The 25,197-nt window shown below is 49.6% G+C and overlaps 1 protein-coding gene across 1 annotated transcript; it reads right to left on the bottom strand.

Moving 5' to 3' along the window:
- Positions 1-456: 456 nt before the first annotated feature.
- ARHGEF37 (Rho guanine nucleotide exchange factor 37) lies at positions 457-24,987 on the bottom strand. Its single transcript, XM_048861924.2, has 13 exons — positions 24,678-24,987; positions 18,992-19,209; positions 17,744-17,867; positions 16,738-16,885; positions 14,213-14,412; positions 12,479-12,609; positions 11,606-11,710; positions 8,818-8,925; positions 7,634-7,963; positions 6,763-6,891; positions 4,414-4,609; positions 3,435-3,607; positions 457-2,695 (listed from the first exon to the last, which is right to left on the bottom strand). The coding sequence occupies exons 2-13, from the start codon at positions 19,193-19,195 to the stop codon at positions 2,462-2,464; spliced, it is 2,082 nt and encodes a 693-aa protein (XP_048717881.1). The 5' UTR covers positions 19,196-19,209; positions 24,678-24,987; the 3' UTR covers positions 457-2,461.
- Positions 24,988-25,197: the final 210 nt, after the last annotated feature.

Here is a 25,197-nt window from a genome sequence, read left to right as displayed (position 1 = left end):
ACATGTCAGAATAATATTCAGTATTAAATAGTATTAGTAGTCATTGTTAGCTTTTCTTCAGTACATCTCAAAGGAGGTCATTTGAGCAAACTGAGACAAGGGGAGGGGAAGTGACTTGCCCAAGGTCACCCATTAGGGCAGTGGCAGAGGTGGGAATGGAACCAAGATCTCCTGAGTTCCATTCCAGCATTCTATGCACTAGGCCACACTGCTAATTTGAATGCTCTTTTAAAACATAGCAGCCATTGCCATGTCTTTTTTATTTAAAGTGGATTTAGTGTGAGTCAAAGGTGCTGGACTTTGAGCCCATGAGACTGAATGGGCAGCAAGGGCAGCAGCTGAGCAGACTTCCCCTAAGTCTCCAGGGCTCATTTGATCCTTGGCCTCTCTGCTGAGATGGCTAGTAAGAGCACCAGTCCTTGCCAGTTGTGATGGGTGCTTGTGATGGGTGGATGTGAACACGTGTTTGCTAGTCATGTCCTCATGTCCCAGATACATTTCAAAGAGGCCACCAAACAGCTGTCCGTTTCAGTCTGGAGGTCTCCCTTTGTCAGGGGAGGTCAACATTGGATCTCCTTTAGATTCCGGCTGGGTTCTTTCTCCCTGCTGAATGGAACATTCTTCTCAATATTATTAACTCCAGTGAATCACAGCAAAGGGACACAACATGCACCCACAGCCCTTCCTGGCTTCTAATAAAGCACAGAATCATAGAACTGGAAGGGACCTTGAGAGGTCATCTAGTCCAGTCCTCTGCACTCAAGGCAGGACTAAGTATTATCAAAAACATCCCTGACAGATGTTTGTCTAACCTGCTCTTAAAAAAACTCCAATGATTGGGATTCCACAACCTCTCTAGGCAATTTATTCCAGTGCTTAACCACCCTGACAGTTAAGGAGTTTTTCCTAATGCCCAACCTAAGCCACCCTTGCTGCAATTTAAGCCCAGTGCTTCTTGTCCTATCCTCAGAGGTTAAGGAGAACAATTTTTCTCCTACCTCCTTGTAACAACTTTTACATACTTGGAAACTATTATCCTGTCCCCTCTCAGTCTTCTCTTCTCTAGCCTAAACAAACCCAATTTTTTCAATCTTTCCTCATAGGTCATGTTTTCTAGACCTTTAATCATTCTTGTTGCTCTTCTCTGGACTTTCTCCAATTTATCCACATCTTTCCTGAAATGTGGCACCAGAGCTGGACACAGTACTCCAGTTGAGGCCTAATTAGCGCGGAGTAGAGTGGAAGAATTACTTCTCGTGTCTTGCTTACAACACTCCTGCTAATACATCCCTGAATGATGTTTGCTTCTTTTGCAACAGTGTTACACTGTTGACTCATATTTAGCTTGTGGCCCACTATGACCCCCAGATCACTTTCCACTGCACTCCTTCCTAGGCAGTCATCTCCCATTTTGTATGCGTGCAACTGATTGTTCCTTCCTAAGTGGAGTACTTTGCATTTGTCCTTATTGAATTTCATCCTATTAACTTCAGACCATTTCTCCAGTTTGTCCAGATCATTTTGAATTATAATCCTACCCTCCAAAGCACTTGCAACCCCTTGCAATCCCAGCTTGGTATCGTCTGCAAACTTTATGAGTGCACTCTCTGTGCAATTATCTAAATCACTGATGAAGATATTGAACAGAACCAGACCCAGAACTGATCCCTGCAGGACCCCACTCATTATGTCCTTCCAGCATGACTGTGAACCACTCATAACTACGCTCTGGGAACCATTTTCCAACTAGTTATGCGCCTACCTTATACTAGCTCTATTTAGGTTGTAGTTCCCTGGTTTGTTTATGAGCAGATCATGCAAGACAGTATCACAAGCCTTATTAAAGTCAAGATATACCACATCTACTGCTCATCCCCATCTAAAAGGCTTGTTACCCTGTCAAAGAAAGCTATTAGGTTGGTTTGACACAATTTGTTCTTGACAAATCCATGCTGGCTGTTACTTATCAGCTTATTAGCTTCTAGGTGTTTGCAAATTGATTGCTTAATTATTTGCTCCATTATCTTTCCAGGTACTGAAGTTAAGCTCACTGGTCTGTAATTCACTGGGTTGTCCTTATGTCCCTTTTTATAGATTGGCACCATATTTGCCCTTTTCCAGTCCTCTGGAATCTCTCCCATCTTCCATGACTTTTCAAAGAGAATTGCTAATGGCTCAGATGGTGCAGACACAAACACACCCTCACACCTTCATGCCCTCCTCCATGACAACACAAAAGGCACCCTCAGACTAACACACACACACACTTTCCCGCACACAAAGTTTCCTGTGCAAAATTCTATGTCAGTAGTTTTTGTCCTTCCCGTTCTCAGTCCAGTGGGGCCTCTTCATTTCTTTGCCAGCTCATTCTCCAGCTTTACTCACTGCATGTGCCAAGCCTCTTTGGGGAGAGGGGTGGGTAGGGGAGTGAATCACTCATTCCTGAACATTGTTTCTGCAACTATGTTTGCTGAGTTGGTAGAGACCAAGCAGGCAAGCTCCAACCCCCCAGCTCCTGGGTGGGGACCATCATCAGGTAACTGGAAGGTACGTAGCCCCGCTGTCCATTGACTTCCACCAGGCTCCACTCCTTGCTTCCCTTCTTATCGTGAGGTTCCAGCACCGTCAGCAGCTGCCCTGCCTGCAGACTGACCTCATGGGGGCTCCTGGCTGTGAATGCATAACCTGCAACCACCTGGAAAAGGCAAGGAGATGGTACAGAAAACCCTCATTGGAAAGAAGATCCAAAGGGGAGCAGGACAGGGGGGCTAAAGTGAAGATGAATGGAAGAATCCCACTCATTTAGGCCTTATCAATTCAGAGAGGTGTGCATGGGTGTGGATTTTCAGAAGCACTGGCTACCTGTTTGCTTTTGAGAGGAATTCAAGGAGTTAGTTACTGTCATTTAAGCCATGACTGCCCTGGGCCACACTCTCTGAGTGATGAGACCGTCAGAGTTAAATGTTGCACCCAGGATTTACAAAGGGACAATGTAATGTTACAAGCCAAAAGGACATTTACAGTTGTCTGTGCAGAGGGTTAATCAAACCTCATCTTTTCTGAGCATCTTCTGATCATTGCAGGGGTCAGGGAGGCCTTTTCCTCTAGCTAGAACATTGTACAATAGTCAATTGCACATGGAGGAAGTCCCTTTCTTCTGCACTGGTTAATGTTAGAGAGGAAATACCAAACTGGATGGGCCACGGATCCAGTCTGTGCTGTCCGTTCACAGCTTCCCTAGAAGTGGTTACAGACATGGCCAAGTATGTCCTGAGTATACACATGTGCATGTTGTGAGTTTGGCTGTAAGTGCTTCCCCCACTCCTGTGCTGTATATGTGTGCAGGTACTGGATGTGCCCAGGGCAGCTATACGCACAGAGGTGAGTGTAATGACTGAACAAACGTAGGTGCCTGCAGGTGTCTCCACACCCACCTGGAAAGCCGGAGGGGTGATGAGGACCTGTGGCCTGGGTGTTTCGGGTAAGGTGTAAGAGTGTCGTCTTCTCTCAGCTCCAGCGTCCGGGGCCAGCATCTGCATCCTGGGCTTTTGACTTTGGACCAGATGATATGGTTGGAGTTTTCCAGCCAGGACATAGCCTCGGTGACCTGTAAGACACACAGACTCAGTCAGGCTGGGCACCAGTTACCTGTTCTTCTTTTGTGGATGGATTCAAGCATAGGGGAAGAAGGAAGGGATGACTCTGGCAACACCCTGGCATAGTGCAAGGCTGCACAGCTCTGCTGCTGCACCTCTCTGCTATCTGGCTGACTGGCCCCACCGTGAAGCACCACAAAGGGATTCTGAGATCTTGCTGAGCACAGGGGACCAGGCTGCGGCACATCACTAATGCTCCCTGGGGAATCAATGTGGCAAAACCTGAGCACTATGTGTAATGGCCTGTGGCTACAGACATATTAGAACTGGGCAAAAATGGGGGTGGATCTGGGTTTGGCAAAACCAGGGGAGGGTCACATCTAGCTCCTGTTTCATCCAATTCCAGGAAGTTCAGGCTGGTTGAGATAAATGGTTCTGCTTCAGTTCTATCTATAAATGGTTCTATCTCCAAAATACACACGTGGAACAGAATTCACAACCTTCTGTTCTCTCAGTGCATCGAGCTCTGTCCTGTGAGTTCCACCAGCAAAGCTCTGATGTATTCCACCCACAAGTGAGCAGTCAAGGAGAATGGATCTCAGTAAGGTTGCTCCAGAGAGAAAAGAGATACAGCCCTAGAGCCGAGCAGTCTCTGCTTCCCCAGAAATTCCCAGATGGAAGGCTCCCTTGGGACAGTTCACCAACCCAGAGCACTTTACTTTGTCAGAACATAGTTCTCCCTTCTGTTTTTTACGCTGGTTTGAGGAACCTTTAGTGTCAGGGAAAAAGAGAAGGTTCCTGTAGTCCTTGCAAGTACCTCCAGCATCCACTAGCCATCTGTTAGTGTTGCCTTTGGTGTCCATTTCGTGCAGGAGAGCCACTATCTGTCCCCTCTGCAGGGTCAGGTCCAGATCTTTGCTGCCACTGATGTTGCTTGTCAGCTGGTAGAGCTTGTCTGGGCCATGTTTGTTGACAAGTGAAAGGACCCTGTGCTCCTCAGCAGGGCTAAGAGGCTAATGGGGAGTAAGACACAGGGAGAACGGAGTCAGAAAATGTTCCCTACTATGAGATCTTACCCTCAGAGTGTGTTTACTTTCTGGATTACTGGGGGTTATGTCATGATCAGTGTCAGCCAGGGTAGGGACTCCAGTCAGTTGCAGTAAAACATCTGATCAGCTTCAGGGTATGAAGCTGGGTCTCCAGAGCTAAGGGATCCACCCTAGGCCATTGTAACCTGATGTGGAGGATTCCCTGGCTCACCACAATTACCAGCCAACCATTGTCAAGGAGTCAAAACCAGTAGCATGGCTGCTGCAAAGTTCTCGGCATTGCCATTGGCTGTCCCCAACCCCACTTGCTTCCCAATGGGATGTTCTCCTTCATTTGTGAAATACTGAGAATCTATGATCTTCCAGAAAACACCATCCTGGCTACTGTGGATGTAGAAGCCCTCTACACCAACATTCCACACAAAGATAGACTACAAGCTGTCAGGAACATTGTCCCCGATAATGTCACGGCAAACCTGGTGGCTGAACTTTGTAACTTTGTCCTCACCCATAACTATTTCACATTTGGGGACAATGTATACCTTCAAGTCAGCGGCACTCCTATGGGTACCCACATGGCCCCATAGTATGCCAACATTTTTATGTCTGACTTAGAACAACACTTCCTCAGCTCTTGTCCCCTAACGCCCCTACTCTACTTGCGCTACATTGATGACATCTTCATCATCTGGACCCATGGAAAAGAAGCGCTTGAGGAATTCCACCATGATTTCAACAATTTCCATCCCATCACCAACCTCAGCATGGACCACTCCACATAAGAGATCCACTTCCTGGACACTACAGTGCTAATAAGCAATGGTCACATAAACACCACCCTATGCCGGAAACCTACTGACCGCTATACTCACTCACATGCCTCCAGCTTTCATCCACACCACATCACACGATCCATTGTCTACAGCCAAGCTCTAAGATACAACTGCATTTGCTCCAATCTGTCAGACAGAGACAAACACCTACAAGATCTCTATCAAGCGTTCTTACAACTACAATACCCACCTGCTGAAGTGAAGAAACAGATTGACAGAGCCAGAAGAGTACCCAGAAGTCACCCACAACAGGACAGGCCCAACAAAGAAAGTAATAGAAAGCCACTAGCCGTCACCCTCAGCCCCCAACTAAAACCTCTCCAGCGCATCATCAAGGATCGAGAACCTACCCTGAAGGACGACCCATCACTCTCATAGATCTTGGGAGACAGGCCAGTCCTCGCTTACAGACAGCCCCCCAACCTGAAGCAAATACTCACCAGCAACCACACACCACATAACAAAAACACTAACCCAGGAACCTGTCCTTGCAACAAAGCCCGTTGCCAGCTCTGTCCACATATCTATTCAAGGGACACCATCATAGGACCTCATCTCATCAGCTACACCATCAGAGGCTCGTTCACCTGCACATCTACCAATGTGATATATGCCATCATGTGCCAGCAATGCCCTTCTGCCATGTACATTGGCCAAACTGGACAGTCTCTACGCAAAAGAATAAATGGACACAAATCAGACGTCAAGAATTATGACATTCAAAAACCAGTCAGAGAACACTTCAACCTCCTTCAACACTCAATTACAGACCTAAGAGTCGCAATTCTTCAACAAAAAAACTTCAAAAACAGACTCCAACGAGAAACTGCAGAACTGGAATTAATTTGCAAACTGGACACTATTAAATTAGGCTTGAATAAAGACTGGGAGCGGATGAGTAATTATACAAACTAAAAACTATTTCCCCATGCTATTTTTTCCCCTACTGTTACACACACCTTCTTGTCAACTAATGGGTTTGAAATGGGCCATCCTGATTATCACTATAAAAGTTTTTTTTCCCTGCTGATAATAGCCCACCTTAATTGATTAGTCTCGTTAGAGTTGGTATGGCAACCCCCATTTTTTCATGTTCTCTGTGTATATATATCTTCCTACTGTATTTTCCACTGCATGCATCTGATGAAGTGGGTTTTTAGCCCACGAAAGCTTATGCCCAAATAAATTTGTTAGTCTCTAAGGTGCCACAAGTACTCCTCATTCTTTTTCCTGTCTTCTCAGCCATCTGATGGGAGGAGGTGCCTGGCTCCTCCCTGCTCCTACCTGTACCACAGGGCTCGGCATGACCGTCTCAAATTTCTGGCAGAAGGAGTTAAGCTGAGCACCAGACTGGCTTAAAGTGTCCTTCACCATCTTCCAGAAAGTAGGTAGAGGGATGTGGCTATGCGGTAGCTGTAGAAAGACACACTGGAATTAGAGATCGCAAGGGAGAAGGGCTGTGCAGACAGAAATCCATGGGAAGGGTCTCAGGAAGAGGAGAAACAGAAGGAAAGGGAATCAGAAACCCAAAGAGAACAAGAGTTTCTACATTTCAAGAAACCGGAACAATCTCTCAGGTCCCCCTCATCAACACAAGATGCTCCTGTCTGACTTTGAATCATAGCTCCTCCCCATGTGTACAATGGTCAGTGATACTGTCAGGACTTAGAGGAGGGCTCCTAGGAGATCGCGAATATTCTGGCTTGATCAGGCTATCTCCTCAGGGCAGGAACTCTCGTCTTGTTCTGCATCTGTACAGCACCTAGTGCAGTGGGGTCCAGGTCTACAACGGGGACCCTCGGCACTAGCACAATTCAAATATTAATAGTAACCCTCAGCCACCATGGGGAACTCCCCAAGAGGGGGTAGGGCCACCCGTAGCAGTCTAGGAGAAGCCACTCCAGCCCACCCAAAGAAGAAGGGAAATAGACACGTGCAAATAAAAGTGCAGCCTGCGGGGAGAGCTCGGTGCATCTGCCTGTGGAGAGTCAGGGTGGGAGGAAAGCAGCCTGCTGCTACCCAGGCAGAAACCTCTCCTGGTGCTCCCCCCAACCCCGTGCCTGTGGGTCTTAGTGGTGTGTGGCTGTCAGCTGAGGCCAGGCACAAGAGCTTCTAGCTCATGCTAGCTCAGTACACACCCATGGGTCTCCGTTACCTGGGCCAGCTCTATTTCAGCCTCTTGGAGCACCTGCTTTGCCAAGTCCCTCTGAAGGGCCACAAGTGAGCGCAGTATCTGCCCCAGCCACTGCATGGCCACCTGGTTGAAGGTGGGGAGCTCGGACACCAGTAGGGAGTTGATGGCAAGGTAGGTGTTCATGGTGGCCTCCTCATTGTAGGTCACGTTGCCCATCTCACACTTCTTCTCCTCGATCTCCTCATAGTCCAGCAGCTTGTCCAGGCGCTTCCTGATCAGCTGCTGCGGTCCCTTCAGAGTCTCTGACAGGCTGCAGAGTGGCTGGTAGACCAGCCGGTCCAGCTGACTCCTCTGTTGGAGAGAACCCAGAAGCACCCCAGTGAAATCCTGATGTCCCCAGATCTGCCAGCCGTGCAGCACAGTGCTCCAGCCTGAACATCAGAAACAGCATGGGGGACCCTTGAACTCCAGGCTCTCCAGGCCTGTCACAGAGGAGAGCATTAGCGCCCAACTCTCCTGCGTGGCTGGCAGCCATGAGAGAAGGGAATTGTCATGTCTGCAGAGAGCAACTTCTGGCTCCTACTGACTTGACGTAAGGGAAGCTTCCACTGGACTCACCAAGGAGGCCTTCTGCCGACAGACCCCAGGAAGCTCCCATTATGATCCCACCAGACTCCACACATGGTTTGTATCTTCTCAGGCACCTCTCCACCGGTAGCCAGACACAACAGGCATCCTTCCCTGGATGTTTATTCGGACACTAAGAGCCACCCACCCACCTCATTCTGAGCCAGTGAAACTGCAGCAGTGAGCAGCGTGGGGCACAAGACAGAGAGCAGACTTCAGAGGGTGTTGAGTCCCCAGGCGATAAGCAGCCATCGTGGAATGAAACAGGCAGGGTGCTAGAGGGGTGGGGGAACATATAGTTGAGTGAGGTGCCCAAGTTCTGACTGCGGGGAGGAGTCAGAGAACCCCTAGGAGTGGTGGGAGGGCTGGGGCTGAGGCACATGATGGAGCTCCCTATGGAGTACCGTTCAGGAGGCAAGTCAAATAGCCAGTGTAGTTGCCTTTCCCACAGTCCTCTCTTCTGATGCAGTCCTGCCCTCACTGCCTGCTGTAAGCTAATGAGAACAGCCCTGGGGTGGGACCTGCAGGGCCAGCGCTAGGCTCCCTGTCCACATAGATGTAAGTGAGGTGGCACTCACAAACTCCGGGAAGATGGTGCGACAGAGTGTTCCCGCCAGGCGGCGATACTGCTGGGCAGCTCCTTCCATTTCCAGCTCGCACTCCTGTGGTTTGGAAAGGAGGAAGACCTGGGAGAGGGGGGGGAAAAGGGGCTGAGAACCCTAGAATTGTCCATGTGTGTTAAAACCTGGGAGATGCCCAGGGCAGTGTCAGCCTTCCCTGAAGGCAGGTTCAGAATGGGACCTACTCCTTTTCCTACAGCCCTCTGTAAACTCCAGGCACTTGTTATCTCTTCCACCCAAAGCTCCTGTCCTCTTTTCTTTGAGAATAAAAACTACAGCAGCTGTCCTGCATTCTACAGTATCCAACCAGTGCACTCAGGCTGATTCTCCCAAGCTACCTAAAATAACAAACCAATGGATTCAGCCTGGCATTTCCAAGTTATCCTAAAATACCAAAGCAGTGTTTGTAGACCAGTGTTCCAAGCAGCTCTCTGGTAGCAAACCAGTTTGTGCATGCAATGCTCAGGAATGACCCCCAGGTCAGGGTGCACAAACCACGTGGCAAGAGCCACCCTACAGTAACAAACAGGTGCCCGCAGCCCAGTGACCACAAGAAACCCTGCAGAAACCCAAACCTCCACTTGGTTTGAGATCTTGTTGTCAAGTTTCCAGGGCTGCTGCACTCTCCCCTGGAGCAGTATGATTGGGGCTGCTTTCGTACTCCCTGGCATGTAGTGTTTGGAGCTCAGGCAGCGTGGCTAACATGAACACTCATGCTGCACAGAGGACTTAGCTGACACTCTCTGCCAGGGAGGCCGTGACTGGGGGACTCATGCAAAGGGAGAGGAGCTGGCAAAACAGATGTCCCAGGTCTCCTAGAGGGACAGCCTGAGCTCCTAGAGGCTTTGGTTCGACCTTTCCTCTCATGGGCAGCATCTCTCTCAGTGCAGTGGCCCACTGCTGCCCTTCAACGGCAGCATTCAGTCCAGAGGGGAGAATCCAACCCATAATGCTCTGGCCCAGAGATGGGAGCACCACCCACTCAGCCGTAAGGATCCCTGCCTGAGGGCAGCTGCTGAGGGGCCGAACTCCCTGCTCTCACAGCTGGATGGGTTTTCTTCCTCTTCAGAGGAATAGTCGCCAGGCCACTCAAGAGGGGCTTCCATGTGCCGTTCCCACCAGCCTGGGCTGCCTTGGAGTACTGGCAGAAGGTGCTTTCTTGGCTCAGACTGAGCTAATGACTCCTCTGTCCCAGGTGCACTCCTGCTCTCCCCCACCCTCCACCAGAGGAGGAGGAGGTCGTGTCCCAGGGAATGCAGCTCCCTTTTCAGGCCCTCATTGCTACTGAAAAGGTGGGAACCAGAAGCAGCGAAGATGATGGGGGGAGGTATCTTTGGCCCCTCCACCACTGAGGTGGCTGTTGTGTCTGAGACCTCTGAGCCGCACTGGGGTCTGGGTTTTTTATAAATAGTGATTTGGCTGTCTGCTGGTGGCTGAGGGACGGCATGTGCAGATGAATAAGGAGGATCAGACTGGAGGGATTAAGGAGCTGCCAACCTGCCAAATGGTGCATTAGGAGATCAGGTCATTTCTGTGCGGGAGATCACATCATCTCAAATATTTATTAATATTTACCAGAGGATTTCCCTCGGGCAGGGATGGGACACACTCCTTTCCTCAGGCACTTCTAAAGGCTGTGTCTGATCACAGCCCTGCCCAGCCAGACCACTGAGTTTATTGTCCTGGGTGCTCAGCCCTATTCCCTGACTCCTGGTGCCGTGGTGTGAAAACGGTAGCGATGGTAAAGACCTTTCAGGGCATCCAGCTCAGCACCCTGGGGCCAAGGCAGGATTGTTCTCCAGGTCTTTTTCCAGGCTAGTTTCAAAAGTCCCACAGGATGGGGCTTCCACCATTTCCTTGGGAGACTATTCTGCACACTAGCATGTCACTGGCATCCCAGGATATGTTTCCTTTCCTTAATTTCATCCCATTCCTCCCAGTTCCAGCCCCAAAGAATTCCTGAGTTTCATGGGGCTTTAAGCCCTTCCTGTATTTATAAAGGGCTATTCGGCCCCTTCTCCTCTTCTCTTAGCCTAGCCTGTTTAGCACTTCTCATTGCTCTTTACGAGTCCATCCCTCCAGCCCCCTGGGCCTTTTGGATGCTCTTCTCGGAGCGCCCTGCAGTTTGTCAAGATCTACCTGGCAACACTGCATCTAGAGACAAAGGCAGGCCACCATACCCAGGCCATCTCCCACAGAGAGATACCATCTGGTGGGAAGGCTGAGAAGCAAGCAGATCAGGTCTTCAAAGAAGGAAAGCCAGGGCACTAGCTCACTGTGTCACCCTATGTCCTTGTTCCCAATGTGTCAGCCTTAGTGTTGGAAAGAGTCCTTCTCATGCAGCATGGGGATTTCAGAGCCTGAATAACCCTGGGACCTTTTATAGCACCGTGCGTCTTCTAAACATGGTGCAGTTATTATTTTATTTATTCCTCACATGGGGTGAACTTCACCTCTGGGCAGAGAATCAGTACAAGGCCCAGGCATTGTTTCAATCGCAGCTCAGTCTGGGGACTTAAGCAATGCACAGACCTTACATGACCCCTCTGCACCTTCTGTGAGCCCTCTGCACAGGGGTGGATTTCACCCATCAGAAATACGGCCCCAATTCTGCCAGGTGCCGAGCACCCTCAGCTCTCATTGGTTTCAGGTGGAGTTGAAGGTGCTTGAGCCATCCACAGGAGCTTGCCCAGGATGCCTCTGTAGGTCTCTCACCCCCAGGTATTATGGGATGAGTGGGCTTTACCTGCAAATTGTTCAGGTAAGAGGTTACGTTCTCCTTCAGCTCAGTCACACCAGACGCCAGGAATTGAAACTTTTCCTCCAGACGGTCAAATTCTTTGTCCTCTGTCTGAAAGTCAATGGGAAGAAGATATACTGTGGGCTCCTGGACAGGAAATCGGTCCATTGACTAGTCTGAACAGGCAAAGTGCTCCTGCTGTTTTGTGGAATGGACTGGATTGCAACACCAAATGGATTGGAATATAGACAGTTCTTGGTGGACACAGAGGGTGAAATTCTGGGAGCTTTGCCAATGGCTTCAACAGGCCCAGAACTTTGCCCAGAATGTACTTGCCTGGTGGTAGGGATGCATGCAGGATAGAGGTTGGGCATAGAAAGGCCTTCAGTGGACTTGGGAGAACGCACTAGCCACAGCCTGCAGGAAGGGTCCACCCCACTGGATTTGTTTCCCTTCCTAAACCTTTAGGAGCTGAGCAAGCTGCCTCTACAATGCTCCAAGACTTTGCTCACCAGGGGATCAAGAGAGTGAATTTGATACTTGAACTCAGATCACTAGGCCAGGCTTTAAATTTAGGATAAATGACCACAGGTAGGTCACATGAGGACTTAAGTATCTCACATGAGATCAGCATGGATCACATGACCTCAGTGTTGATAAGACCTCAGTGTGGCTCACCCATGTTTCACACATCACATTTGCAGATACACGTGATGGCCAGTGTTAAGCCACAGAAAGGCCACCTGTGAAAAACAGGTGCTTTCAGGAAGCGGCACCCATCTCCTGCTGCCCTTGGTTGAACTGTTTTCCTCCTACCTATGTCACTAGCATATACACATTGTATTGTTACTAGGAGCCGGATGTGAGCAGGAGCCTCACCTTGGGCACAATGCCCGCTTCATGCATGAAGAGCCGGCTCAACCGCATGGTCTTCTTGGCAATGGAGTGCTTGTTGAGCCGGCCAAGGCGCTCCCGCAGCGTCAGCTGCTCGACCTTGCTGTATTTGGTTGCTGCCTCAGGACAGAAGGGGAGGAAGATAAACAGGTGAGGGATCAAGGAACCTCTGAGCCTGGGTTCCTCCTGGGGATCACATCTCATTCAGTTCTTTGGGGCCCAAATGCAGAGCACTGACCCCTCATAAAGGGAAGAGAGTATAACTGAAGCTGTAAATGACCTACCTGCTTACTCCATTATATTCCTTCCTGTAGTTCTCCCCTGGACACTCTTACCCTCCTCCTTGCCTCCTATAGTTTGACACACACTTCTCATTTGAATTAGACTAGAAGCTCTCCAGCCAGGGACTGTCTCTTGCTAAGTGTTTGTGCAGTTGTGTTTGTGCAGCTAGCACAATGGGGCCCTGGTCCCTGCAGGTGCTACTGGGATACAAATAATAATAAGAAATAAGGTAGGAATAGGCATAAGAATAGTAAAACACAAAGAAAGGATTGTAGGAAATGTAACATGACTAATCAGACTGATTAGTGGAAAAAGAAAGACAACTCAAACCATTACCAGAGTAGAATATTCAGACATGAAAGGCCAATGTGGTTTCATGTGTGCAAACCACTATGGGTATGCAGTGTTTCCTCTAATTTTTTAGGTCCATGTGGGGAATTAATTTTGTTATGTGCACGAATATAGAGGTGATGTCTGGGAGGGGGCTCAGGGCTGAGGCAGAGGGTTGAGGTCCAGGGGTGTGTATGATGGCTCTGGCTGGGGGTGCGGGCTCTGGGATGGGGCCAGGTACAAGGGGTTCAGGGTGAAGGAGGGGGATCAGGGCAGGGCAGAGGGTTGGGGTGTGTCTGGGGGTGATGGTTCTGGCTCGGGGTGTAGGCTCTGGCCTGAAGGAGGGGCTCCTCTCCCTCGGCCATGGCAAGTCTGGGGCAGGTCCGTGCTGGGGCCGGGGAGAGATGTGCCTCCCCCCGCTGCAGCAGGTCCATGCTGGGGCTGGTGGGGAGGGGCGCCTCTCCCCGCCGCAGCTCTGAACCCCTGCGTCGGGCTTAATAGGCAGCTGCACGGCCACGCAGCTTAGAGGGAACTTAAGGTATGACTCAGTGCTGGCACAAGTGACCGGCTGGAGAAATGTGTGTGTCGCCAGGTACCACTGCAATGTATCAAGGTGAATTGCTTGGTTGAATACAAATAATTTAGAAAAAGAAATCAGAAAGTATTTTAAAAGCCTGTTTTTATTTGGTACCATTGGGGAGGGTTGTTTCCTCTTTGCTTTTCTCAGCTCTGAGAGGGACAACAGATTGGTCAGTTTCATGATTGTTTTTAGTCAGTTTCACTTCAGGGATCCCCTACACAGGGCAGTTTGTTTTGCAATGAGTAGTATTAGCATAGTAATAATATTACTCAAGTACCCGGAGGGCATAACTGAGATCAGGACCCCACTGTGCTAGATGCTGCTAGAGACTGTCCCTGTTGGAAGTGTTTACAATCAAGACAAACAGAGGGTGGGAGAAAGGAAGGGTTCTTCCACTGCAGGTTAAAGCCAGACTAAAAACTGTTTTCAATGGAATAACAATGAGTCAAGACGTTTCAGTTTGATCTTGGGTTTTACAGACCCTCCGTCATTCTGACAAGGCCTTTAACATTCCAGTTCCTCCTCACCTACTTCCTTGCGCCTCTTATACTCGTTGATGTTGGCATTAATCTCGAGCATGGCACTGGCTGCGCTCTGCAGGGCAGCGTAGGCTTTGTCCCTGGCTGACGTGTTCTCCAGGATCTTCTGCAGCAGCAGTGGGTACTTGGTGATCCTCTGCACTGGCATCACCAGGAAGAAGCTCAGGTCTGAAGCACCCGTGTGTGGCCTGCATGAGAAGCGAATGGGGAGGATTAGGGTCTTGAGTACAGCTGAACTCGGGCAGGGCTTTAAGCCCTTCCTTCCTGTCCACAGTTGGGTGAGAGACCCCTCAGCTTTCAGATGTACCCAGTCATGAGGGTGGAGGCAGGGGGGGCAAATGGGCATCAGACATTTGTGATGTAATGAGGGTGATCACCTTCAAAGAAACTCCGTTTCACAATAAGGTCCCAGGCTAATTGCATCCACCCCCTGAATCCATGTGACGTGTTTAGCAGCCCTCCCTCCCACCCCCAAAGGACACCACAGTGGGGAGGATCCTCTGTGCACATCACAGATGGGCAGTACCGTTGCTCCCATTTTCTCTTCAAATTCATGGCCAGTTCCCCAGCTGCTGAAAATCAGTTTCTCTGTAGCTACAATGACTGCAGTGGAGGTTTGCTGATTTACACTAGCTGAGGACCTGGCCTCCTGTGCTGGGGAGCTCACTGTCAGGTGCTCAGGGATTTCCAGGCCATGAAGCCCTGATCTCAGCCTTCCAAAGGGAAGCAGGCAACGCCCATGAACCGTCACCCCTCAGTGCTGTGCTAAGCCACTGCGATGACTGTCTCTGCCAGCACCAGTCAGGGAGTGACCCAAAGGACACTGCCAGCCGCGGACGGATTTCCTTGCTTCATTACACAGTGCCCCGTTTGTTTAGTGAACAGGTCCTAGGATTGATTCTTGTCTTGGGGACAGAGAGAGGGAAAGGGAGACAAAGACAGTGACTAGCTGCCTTTAGCAGAGAATGAGTGCTGCAGGCTGACCAGCCTTCCTCCCAGCAGCGTGGCAGGCACCATTCACTAGAGATTTTGTGGCAAGATCCATGGAGGCACAGCATAAGAAACCCCAGCAACTGCCTCCCCTCCTATCAGTGCTCCACCTAATAGGGCGACTAGGGCAGTGAGAGTGTCAGCAGCAAGCCCATGTCAGCTCTTGCCCCAGGTCATGCTGAGGACATCTCGCAATCCACTGGCAGGCCCCTTTCCGCCTGTGGGTGATGTTTTCCCCACTTGCTGGCTGGGGGAGGGGAGGAGGCATAAGCTGCAGATGCTCTCTCAGTTATCAGCCTCGCCTATTGTCCAGCTTTGGAAGGATGAGCCAAGGGTCCAAGACAGGGACCAAGGTCCAAGGCAAATGCAGCACAAATCCTTCCCTGTCAACAGATTAACACCCCCCCCCCCCCCCCCGTCCGTCACGTGTGTTGGGGACAGCAGTGATATTCTCGGAATGCTGGTGGGGCCCCCTCCACACACCTCCAATTATTCCTTCTCCCGTTCCCATTCCAACGTCCTTTTCTGTCCAGTAGGACTAGATGGGTCTCCCTTCAGAGCTTGTGAAGGCGGTTTCTCAGTTGGCCCAAGGGGGGCAATATTGAGGGAGGATGGATCTGCCACCAGGAGCTGAGCACATGGTCAGACACAGGGGTCGAGGCACTGAGAATGCAGTCAGGGTCCCCCACCCCTTAAGGCAGTGCAGGGCCATAGGGCTGCCCCCCAAACCTCATTTCATCCTCTTCAGTCCCTAGGCACGTTCCCTGCTGACACGGCCCCTGACCCACTTTTGTTCAGAAGGTGAATTATTGGGGTGTGAGGGCAGCCTCTCCCCGTGACCCCAGATTGGAAGGAGATTTCACTCTCCAAATTCGAACACCATGGCCGAGCAGACAGATACCCCAGAGGAGAAAGGAAAATCCAGCCTCTGCTGAGGCTGGTCTCTCATATCTAAAGAAGACTGTGACCACCTGCACCAGAATGAGGGGGAAGGGGAATGGTGCTATCAGGACAACACTTCGGTTCCTGGGTCACAGCTTCCCATGGGAGCATCAGTAGCTGTCTGAGGTGGCTGTGAGCGATCGCCATTCCTCATCTCCGATCTCCTGCTGAAGCAGAATTACTCAGTCCCTTGCAAATGAGTCTTCCCCATACCTTGGGAATGTCCATAAACCACAGGCCAGTCCTCACAGTGCTTCCTACAAAGCACCATGGCAACTGGACCAGAGGATTCTGGGACACAGAGATGCATAATTTTGCCAGAGGGCTGAAGGAGGTTGCGGTGTAAAGATGGTTACCAACCCCTGTTTCAGGGTGCATGATCCAGCCAGCTGACTGAGGACATGTGCCCCCAGCAGCAGCTTCTCTGGTCAGGAGGACAGGGACATCCAGCTAGTCCAGCCAGCTGTGTAAACTGAATGTGCTTCCAAGGCATGCCCAGTCCATCCTGGATAAAGAGTGCCATTCAGGCCAAAGCATAGTTAGCTTCACCAAGAGAGCTGGGGAACAGATACAGCACTTACACCATCGTATTCAGGGTCTCCACAATCTGCTGCTGCAACCTCGGGTCCTTCTTGTAACTCTCCACCAGCAGAAGGGCTTGCTCATAGCAGGCACAGTAAACCTTATAGATGCTCTCCATCTCCTCTTTGAACTCCTGGAACAAGGCACCTGGGCAGCAAAGTTACCAGACAGAGTCACGCTGGGGAGCCAGCTCCATTCCCCAGGGAGGGGCGTCCTCAGCGCACACAGTGCCAGCACTATCATTAGCCTTCTGGCCAGCAGGTCAAAGAGACACCAAGAACTGAATGGATATGGCAGCGAGGCACCCTTGAGGGAGATACCTCCAAGCTGCGGCTGAGGAACACTGGCAGGGGACAGTGTGGAGGAAGACTTTGAAGGTTAGTGCAGAGATTGAGGTCTCCACTCTCCCCACTAGATGAGTAAGAGACGTTCAAAGTCACAGAGGAGGCTCCTCTCCACCCTGCTGGAAACTGGGGAACAGGGAACATGAGGAGATGAGAGCAAACAAGACCAGGCCTTGCCCCAGCCAAATGTAGCCCAGCAATGGGCAACACTGCCCCTCAGACACCCTATCCTAACCTGACTCTGATGTGCCCCAACCCTTCCATGGGCAGGTCCGATCCCGTGCCTCATGCAGCATGTATCCTGCAGGGTTAGGCTGTCAGTGATTATTTCACTAGCTCTGTGCAATCTGCTGAGATTAACACACAAGACCCAACAATTCCTCACCCTCAGGCTCTGGATTCCTGGGAGAAGCAGGACATGAGTACAACTCAGGCTGCCCTGGATTGCTGCCCATGGGCATGAGGCTGGCTGGGTCTGCCAGATCTGCAGACAGCTTTGCCACGGTACATGTTTGGATATCAAGAGTGCCGAGGAAGACAAGGGTGATGGCTGTTAAGGTGAAGCAGGCCCCTTTTCCCCTGCTGCTGCCAGGCATCAGCGGTATCAGTTCAGTGTCAGCCTGGCACACAGAGCCTTGCTCGCTGCCTCCTTCACACTTACTGATCAGAAGCAGCTGCTCAGGCTCCTGGTTCACTGTTGCTTCCAGCCCTTTCAGGAAACGTTTGGAGACACAGAGGACGTCATCTATGTTAGAGAAAAGCCCTTCCAGGTCTATGTCAGGCAGCTGAAAGGCACAAGGAAGCCACAAGCAATCAGAATGAATTCAGTCCCACACTAGACACCAGCCTCCGGGCAGCAGCATGTGCATCCTTCAAGCCATCCTCAGAAGTTGCACATGGAGCTGGCTGGAAAACAATTCCACTTCACAAAACATTTAGAGGTATCGAAATGTGGTAACATTCCACCTTTGGAGGCTCTGGGGATGGGGAGGCCCAGGCCCGCCCACATCTAAAGCTGCCCCGCCCCCAGCCAAAGGGGAGGAGCCTCTGCACCCAGGTGTCAAAAGATTAGGGGGGACAACAAATGAAAGAAAAAAAAACAAAAAAACCATTTCAATGGAGAATGTAAATGAGACCTCTGGAAGTTTAACAGAGTGAGAGACACTGGCTCTCTATAGCCTGGCCTGATAGAAACCAGGGACTTGAACCTGGGTCTCCTACATCCTAGACCAGCATCCTAAACACTCCCATAGAATCAGAGTCAGTCTTTCATATTTTCTTTCCTTCCCACCCACCACGCACTGAAAAAAAGATTCTAGTGTCAATGAAATGGCATTTGTCAAGGGAAACGTTTTGTTTATAATATTTTGACCAGCTCCAGCTGCATGCACAGGTTTCCACATCTAGTTGTACCCCTGCAGAAGTTCAGAGCTAGGCATTCAAACTGCACTGCATGTCCTCAGTTCACTTGTACAAATGCACTTTGCGTGCCCCACTCTGGATGTTTGTGCATTTGAAAGCAGACATGAAAATCTCAATGGGTAAGAAGGTGCAAGTTCAGTGGCTATTTTTGAAGATCTGTCGCCTCATGTCACAGGTAATTCTATGGGGCAAAACTCCTCCAGGGTAACGGTCACTCTTTGAGGAGCTGGTGGAGGGTTCTGCCTCCGTGAATTTAAGAAGCTTCACTTTTGGGCTTGGATGTCAATCTTCCAGGACTGGTTAGACCCCTCCCCACCTTCTCTCCTGTGGAAGAGGCTGGTTAAAAGAGCCCTTCCATTGTACAGTGGAACAGGCTTGGCTCATACCAAGGGGAAACACAGTAGCTCCCATTTCAATCTGACAACAACAGAACATACCCCACGTTGTGACTGACATCTCCATTGGGAGATTTTAGTCTAGCTCTCACCTGCTTTTGCCGTAGGTGGACCCGAATGTCACACACACACAGCTCAATGGTGTGAACGTAACTGGCCTCTGTCTTGATCAGCTCTTCCACTGCCAGTCTTTGGTTCTGCTCTGCTCTGTCAAGGCATATCACCTCTTCATATATGGGGCACTCAGCTCCTGGTGTCTCCTTAGCAGACGGCTCATCTGAGCTGGAGCTCGCCATGTCAGCAGCAGGCTCTGAGAGAGGCAGAGAGCTCAGTTTAGAGCAATTCTGCAATTGACTCATCTCAGCAGCTTTATGCAGGACTATAATAAAGGCAGATGTTTTGATTCAGTGTTACTGAGTCACCTTTTGCCACTAGGTCTCCATTTTTCATCCAGCCCAAACTGGTAGCAACCCAAAGTCATTATCACTCAATGGCTGTTTTGTGGCCCATGGGCAATAAATGTGGGGATCTCAGTCAGTGCTGTCTCAGTCCAGTGAAGAGATATTGATGCTCAGGCGTTGGCACGATAACAATAACCGATTACAATTCAGGGATTAAAAAAGTTACACTTTAGGGTTTGGCTTTGCAGCAAGAACAGGAGAAAACTGAAAAACATTATTCCAGCCCCACATAGTGAGTGCAGGACGGAGAAATAAAACAGGCTTGAGAGTAAGCTGTACATAGCCATAAAGCGCTGATTTCACTGACCCCAAGGGTTGGATTTTCAATTAGGTTAGACACAAAATATGCCGGAAGGTATTCACCAGATTTATGGGCACAATTACAGTGGCTGCATGCATGGATTGGGTAGATGCACCTTCAAACAGATAATTAGCTACATGTGCAGGCATAGTTATCTGACCTGCATGTGCAATTGCAGTAGATGTGTGTGAAAAAATTAGATTTTCAATTGCAAATGAGCACCTAAGCTGCCTGAAAACCTGGGCCCAGAAATCCAAAGTACAGGGACCTCGGGCTATTCCATTCAATGAGTGTTAGATAATGGTGCTTCTTTTACTCTTTGCTTCTTTTCTGCATGTTCCTTTTGGACTGGGATTCTTTGTACTGTTTCCAACTTCACTTTAACTCTAACCATTTGGAATACTGCCTGCAGCTCAAGAGCTTTACTCAAAGTCCAGGGGGAGTCTTGCCATTTAGAAATGGGCAGATTTTTTGGTTTGCTGACAATTCTGAAAAATCAGGGGAAAATATGTTTTGGGTTAAATGGAAAACTAATTTTAAAAAAAATTTCAGCAAATCTAAAAGTTGCGGGGTGCGGAGTTTTGGGTCAGCAAAACATTTACAGCATATTTTTTATTTTAATATTTTTAATGTTTCAAAATAAAATTAAAGGAAATTTCAAAATGAAAAATCTTGTTGAATTGAAAAATCAAGGTGTTTCATTTAGACACTTTTGAAACTTTTTTGATTTTTCCTGAATTATTTGTTTTAAGTTTTATTCTGACCAAAACAAGGAATTTGACATGAATTTGTGAAATGTTCAGTGTCACAGAATTAACATTTTTTGCCCAAAAATTTTCAGTCAAAAAATCCCTCCCAGCTCTATTTCCATTGACTTGGGATCAGGCTCTCAGACAGGCATGTGTAGTAGGGGGAGTGAGTTTAAAAAAAGCTAAATTTTCATTTGTTATAGATATTAGAAGGAGGAGGAGCGTTATCAGGAACTTGCACTCCTTTCACATTAGAATGTGCCTATCTGAGTTCCTCCCTGCCTGCAGAGAACAGGAATAAATGGAGTTAACTCACATAGTTTCCATCCTGGATTCTGTATGTTGCTCATTTTGAACTAAAGGGGGGAAGACACAGCACTGGAACTGGCAAAGCAATATACTCAAAATCACTACAGGGCGGGAAGCCTGGAATGGGATAAACAGCTCCAATCTGCGTCAGCTCCAATCTGCAGCTTAGCTTCACGAAAATACCTAAGGCTTCTGAAGCAATAATTAAAGCACTGGCCCCAAAGGGAGAGATGCGTGCTAGGTGATGCAAAATAGGAGGCTGAAGTGAAAAATTAGGGCCGGGTGCAGATGTGCTGGCAGGAGAAGAGAGGTGCAGTAGAAACTGAAATTGCTACTGAAATGTAATGCTCTTATTGGGTGTGCTCTCAAACCACCCAACCGATAGTAGCTCCAAAGCGAAATTATTTAGATAGTTTGTTGCCACTTAAAATCCCACTCAATTGCTTTAAAAGAATTCTGCCTTTGCTCAAAGCCTGTATTTGGAAGGGAAAAGACCAGGAGTTAAACTTGAATGATTACTAGCGCCACACTCTTTTCATCCCACCAGTTTTCAAGGGCGCATTTTATCTTGTGTATCTCACTGGTGTCTCAGGTTTCAGAGTAGCAGCCGTGTTAGTCTGTATTCGCAAAAAGAAAAGGAGTACTTGTGGCACCTTAGAGACTAAGCAATTTATTTGAGCATGAGCTTTCGTGAGCTACAGCTCACTTCATCGGATGCATACTGGTGTCTCAGGCATGCTCCCTAAGGTTTGGGTGCAGTTTGTTGCTTGAGCTCATCTGTCTAACCAGGTTTCAACATCTTTCCCCTTGCCAGTCTCTCCCTGAAGCACAGCTGCCACAGGAATAGAAACACCAGAGGAAACAGGTTCACCGATGCCCCAAGCGCCCACAGGGACCCCAGGCGATTAACCTGCCTGATTCTAATAAGCTGATCCCTGCTCGGGGCTCCAAAGGAACGTGAAACCAGCCCCTCCTGCACCAAGGTCCTCACCAGCCTGCTCAGGGGCTGAATTACCACCTCACCCTAAATATGATGATCCCTAAAACTGAACTGGTCCAGTGGTGGGCAGGGCTGCTGGAACAATTTGTATAGTGGGGGTGCTGAGAGGCATTGAACCAGAGTGTAAACCTTCTATATAATGAAAACCACTTAGAGCCAGGGAGCACTGCAGCATCCCCCGCACCCTTAGTTCCAGCACCTATGGGGGGGCGGGAGAGGAGTATCCTGCTTTGGGGTGCAATATACTAGTGGGTGTTTGGTCCCATGTTAGCCTCACTCATAGTCATCGCTCGCTGCTCTTCTCTGATCTGCCTGCCTCACCCTCACACCCAGATAAATAATTTAACCTCCTGAGCTTGTTTTATTCCTGCTTCTGCTACTGACTCACTGTGTGACCTCAGGTGAGTCACTCTGCCACACTGTGACTCAGTTTCCCCATCAATAAAATGAAGATAATACTACTAATCCCCCTTTATAAAGAGCTTTGAGATCTTGGGGTGCAAATATCATCCTCATCTCAATTATTAATCACCCTTTGTGGACTACGGGCACATAAACACATCCTCCTGTGCATCCCCCTGGAAGGGCAGCCTGGAAAATGCTAGAGGTTTAAGGATTAAGCTAGTACAACACAGAGCTTTCTCCATCCGTAGCTTTGAGACAGTATTTCTATGTGGCAGCCTCCCCCAGGAAAGTCCAGCTCTCAGAAAAGCCCTCTGGTGTGCGCTCTCCAACAAATGGGAGATGTTTGGTTGTCCAGTCCTGCTGCGGACTGGCTTACCTCTCTCCTCTGCTCCCCAGACCCCATCAGTCAGCAGTGATGCTAACATCTATGCTCTTCTTGCCCGGAGGTATTGATCAAAAGAGAGGTTCTACAGACACTGGACTAAAATTCTGAGCTGGTTTACAGCCTACTCATGGGATTGCACTGCCTCACTCTCTGTAGCACCTAGTGTTTCAGATGTTTCCACAACTCTTATGAGTGGCAGAGTTTCAGTAGGGAACGGCCCATCTATATCTGTCTGTATGTGCTACTTTAGGAGAAGGTAGCCGCCCCACACTTAACCGACATGGCCAGTTTTGCAGCACTATACTTCTGGGATTTTCTTTCATGACGATTGAGAGCCCTTGCACATGTTCTCATTCACACCAGTGTCCAGTCACAGAAGCATCTGCCAGACTCAGCCAGTGCCAGGCAAGCTCTCAGGGATAACATCGGCATATCACACGTGGGTCGATACCACCGGAATATCATTACCCTCAGGGAGGGCAGTGTCTGTGGCAGGGGGAACATTGTGATATTCGACCCTGTGGCCATGCCCTGGAGTGATTTACTGCTACTATATTCTATGGGTGAATCTCACTCCAGTGCACTGTGCATGGTGGTAGAATTTTCAACCGGAGCAGTAGCTGCCATACCTGGCCTCCCAACTACCTGGCTCTCCAGCACTCTGCAAGCTTGGAGCTGTCTCCATCCGCCCATACACCCTTACTCTTCCTCCTACCCTGCCTTAATTACACTTCTCCCACAGAGTCTCCCAGCTCTGAGACTCAGATTCCTGCACCACCTCAGGCTGCTGTCATCACCTGTGCATCAGACAAGTCTGAACGGTCTCTCGCTGGAAGCTTCCTTCAGCAGAGACTGACGCTGCTTGTATGTCTGGAAAGCACTTAGCACAGGGTCCCAGAATTTTACCATAGCAGCTCACCCAGTCCATCCCCCTGCCAATGAAGAGCTGTGCCCTGCCACGCCCTTTCAGTGCCTTCTCCAGTGTTCTCTTACAAGCTCCAAGAGATGGCAATCCCAGTCACTCCAAGCAGGGGACTCCGGGAGTAATCCATGTCACTGAGTGCATTGTCACTGCTCAGCAAACCATAATGATCCCAACCGTACCCACATAAGCACCCGCACTATAACCTATTAAGGCCCCTCCCTGGAATCATTCAAAAGTGACTGGACAACTCCCTAAAGAATATTCCATTGGGATCGGACATCTCCTCTGGACATCTTTCATTTCCAGAGGTCCCAGTTCTGCATGTTGCTGTCCGGGGGGAAATGCAGCCTGCAGGAGGGATTGATTAGCTCAGCTCATTCTTGCTAGGACTTCTTCCAGATCTGTGGAAACTCCCTCCCCGAACTTAAACACGAAAACCTGCTTCTAGGGCCCCAGCCAAAAACGAGGGAAAGAAGTGAAATTGTGACTCGAACACAGTACCCTGCAGCTTCTTAATCTAGGAAGGGGGCAGAATGAATGGATCAGGTGAGAAATATTTCTAACTGGGCTACAAAAGCCTGACTGACAGCTGCCAATCAATGGTCTGAGTGAGAATGCCTTTAAAAATCACAGCTTTGTCTCGGGAATAAACCGGAGTGTGTAGCTTTGACACGCCTCTTACCAGAGCCTGTCCTTGTTTAATCTCATGGGCAGCCAGCCCACCTAGTGGTTAAAGCAGGAGACTGAGAGTCAAGAGACATTTCCAGCTCCGCCACTGACCAGCTGTTTGACTTTGGGCAAGTCACTTCGCTGCTCTGTGCCTCAGTTTCCTGATCTGTCAAGTGGGGATAACACATTATTGAGCCACCTGCATGTCGCTTTGGTGAAAGCTGCTGTAGAAACTCAAAGTGTTATCATTGCTGCTGGTATGACTCAGCGGTGGTGACACAGATTGTCTGGCTCTAAACCAGAGACTCAGGCCCTCCTCTCAGGTGCCTGCATTCCTCCCTCTCCCATAGGCACCTGCTCTTGTGCCAGAAGGAGACAGGCAGGCCTTGGAAAGTACATAATCTCCAACTTGGATACGCAACCCTCCTGCGCAGGAGACAGCAGCTGCTGAGCAGAGGCCAGATCCTCCGCACTCTGCTAACGCACCACACACGTTTTCAGGGCCTCACCACCTGTCTGCACATAACTCCAGTGGCAGCAAAGCAAGGGTCATTTCAGAGTTTGTCATTCTTACCTGCCAGTGAGTCAGGAATTGGCCTCTGGGAGCTTCACCTGGCGCAGGCTGTGGCGGCTGCTGCTGCTTAGGCTGCCTCTGTGGAAGTTAATGATAAACTGGCTGTGTGCTGCACGGGCAGGAGGGACCAGCCCACTCAGCTGTGTGCGCGTGTTGCTGAGCAGGGCCCAGCTCCTCTCGGTCATGGTCATGCTCTCCCCAAGCTGTTGGCAACAGTGACAGGGACAGAGAGAGAGAGTCCCCTTGAGAGTCAGATCAGCTGAGCCAGCTACGTTCTCCCTGCGCAGGCAGACACAGCCATGGCAGAAAAGGCTCTGGCAGCCAGCCAGCCAGCTGGGGAGATTGCTGGATGAAAGCAGGTTGCTTACTGCCTGGAAAGCCAACCAAACCTGATAGGGAGATGGGGAGTGGAAATAACACAGGCAGAACTGCTGGGTCAGGGAATGGAAATGGACTGGGCAAAATATTATGGGGTACAAAAATTAGCTGACCCCCAAAGGCAATTGCCAAGCTTTGGCCC

This window comes from Caretta caretta, chromosome 8 (assembly GCF_965140235.1).
Source record: "Caretta caretta isolate rCarCar2 chromosome 8, rCarCar1.hap1, whole genome shotgun sequence".
Lineage (NCBI taxonomy): Eukaryota > Metazoa > Chordata > Testudines > Cheloniidae > Caretta > Caretta caretta.
Note: the sequence above shows the minus strand (reverse complement) of the source record. Positions and strands in the feature narration are given on the sequence as shown.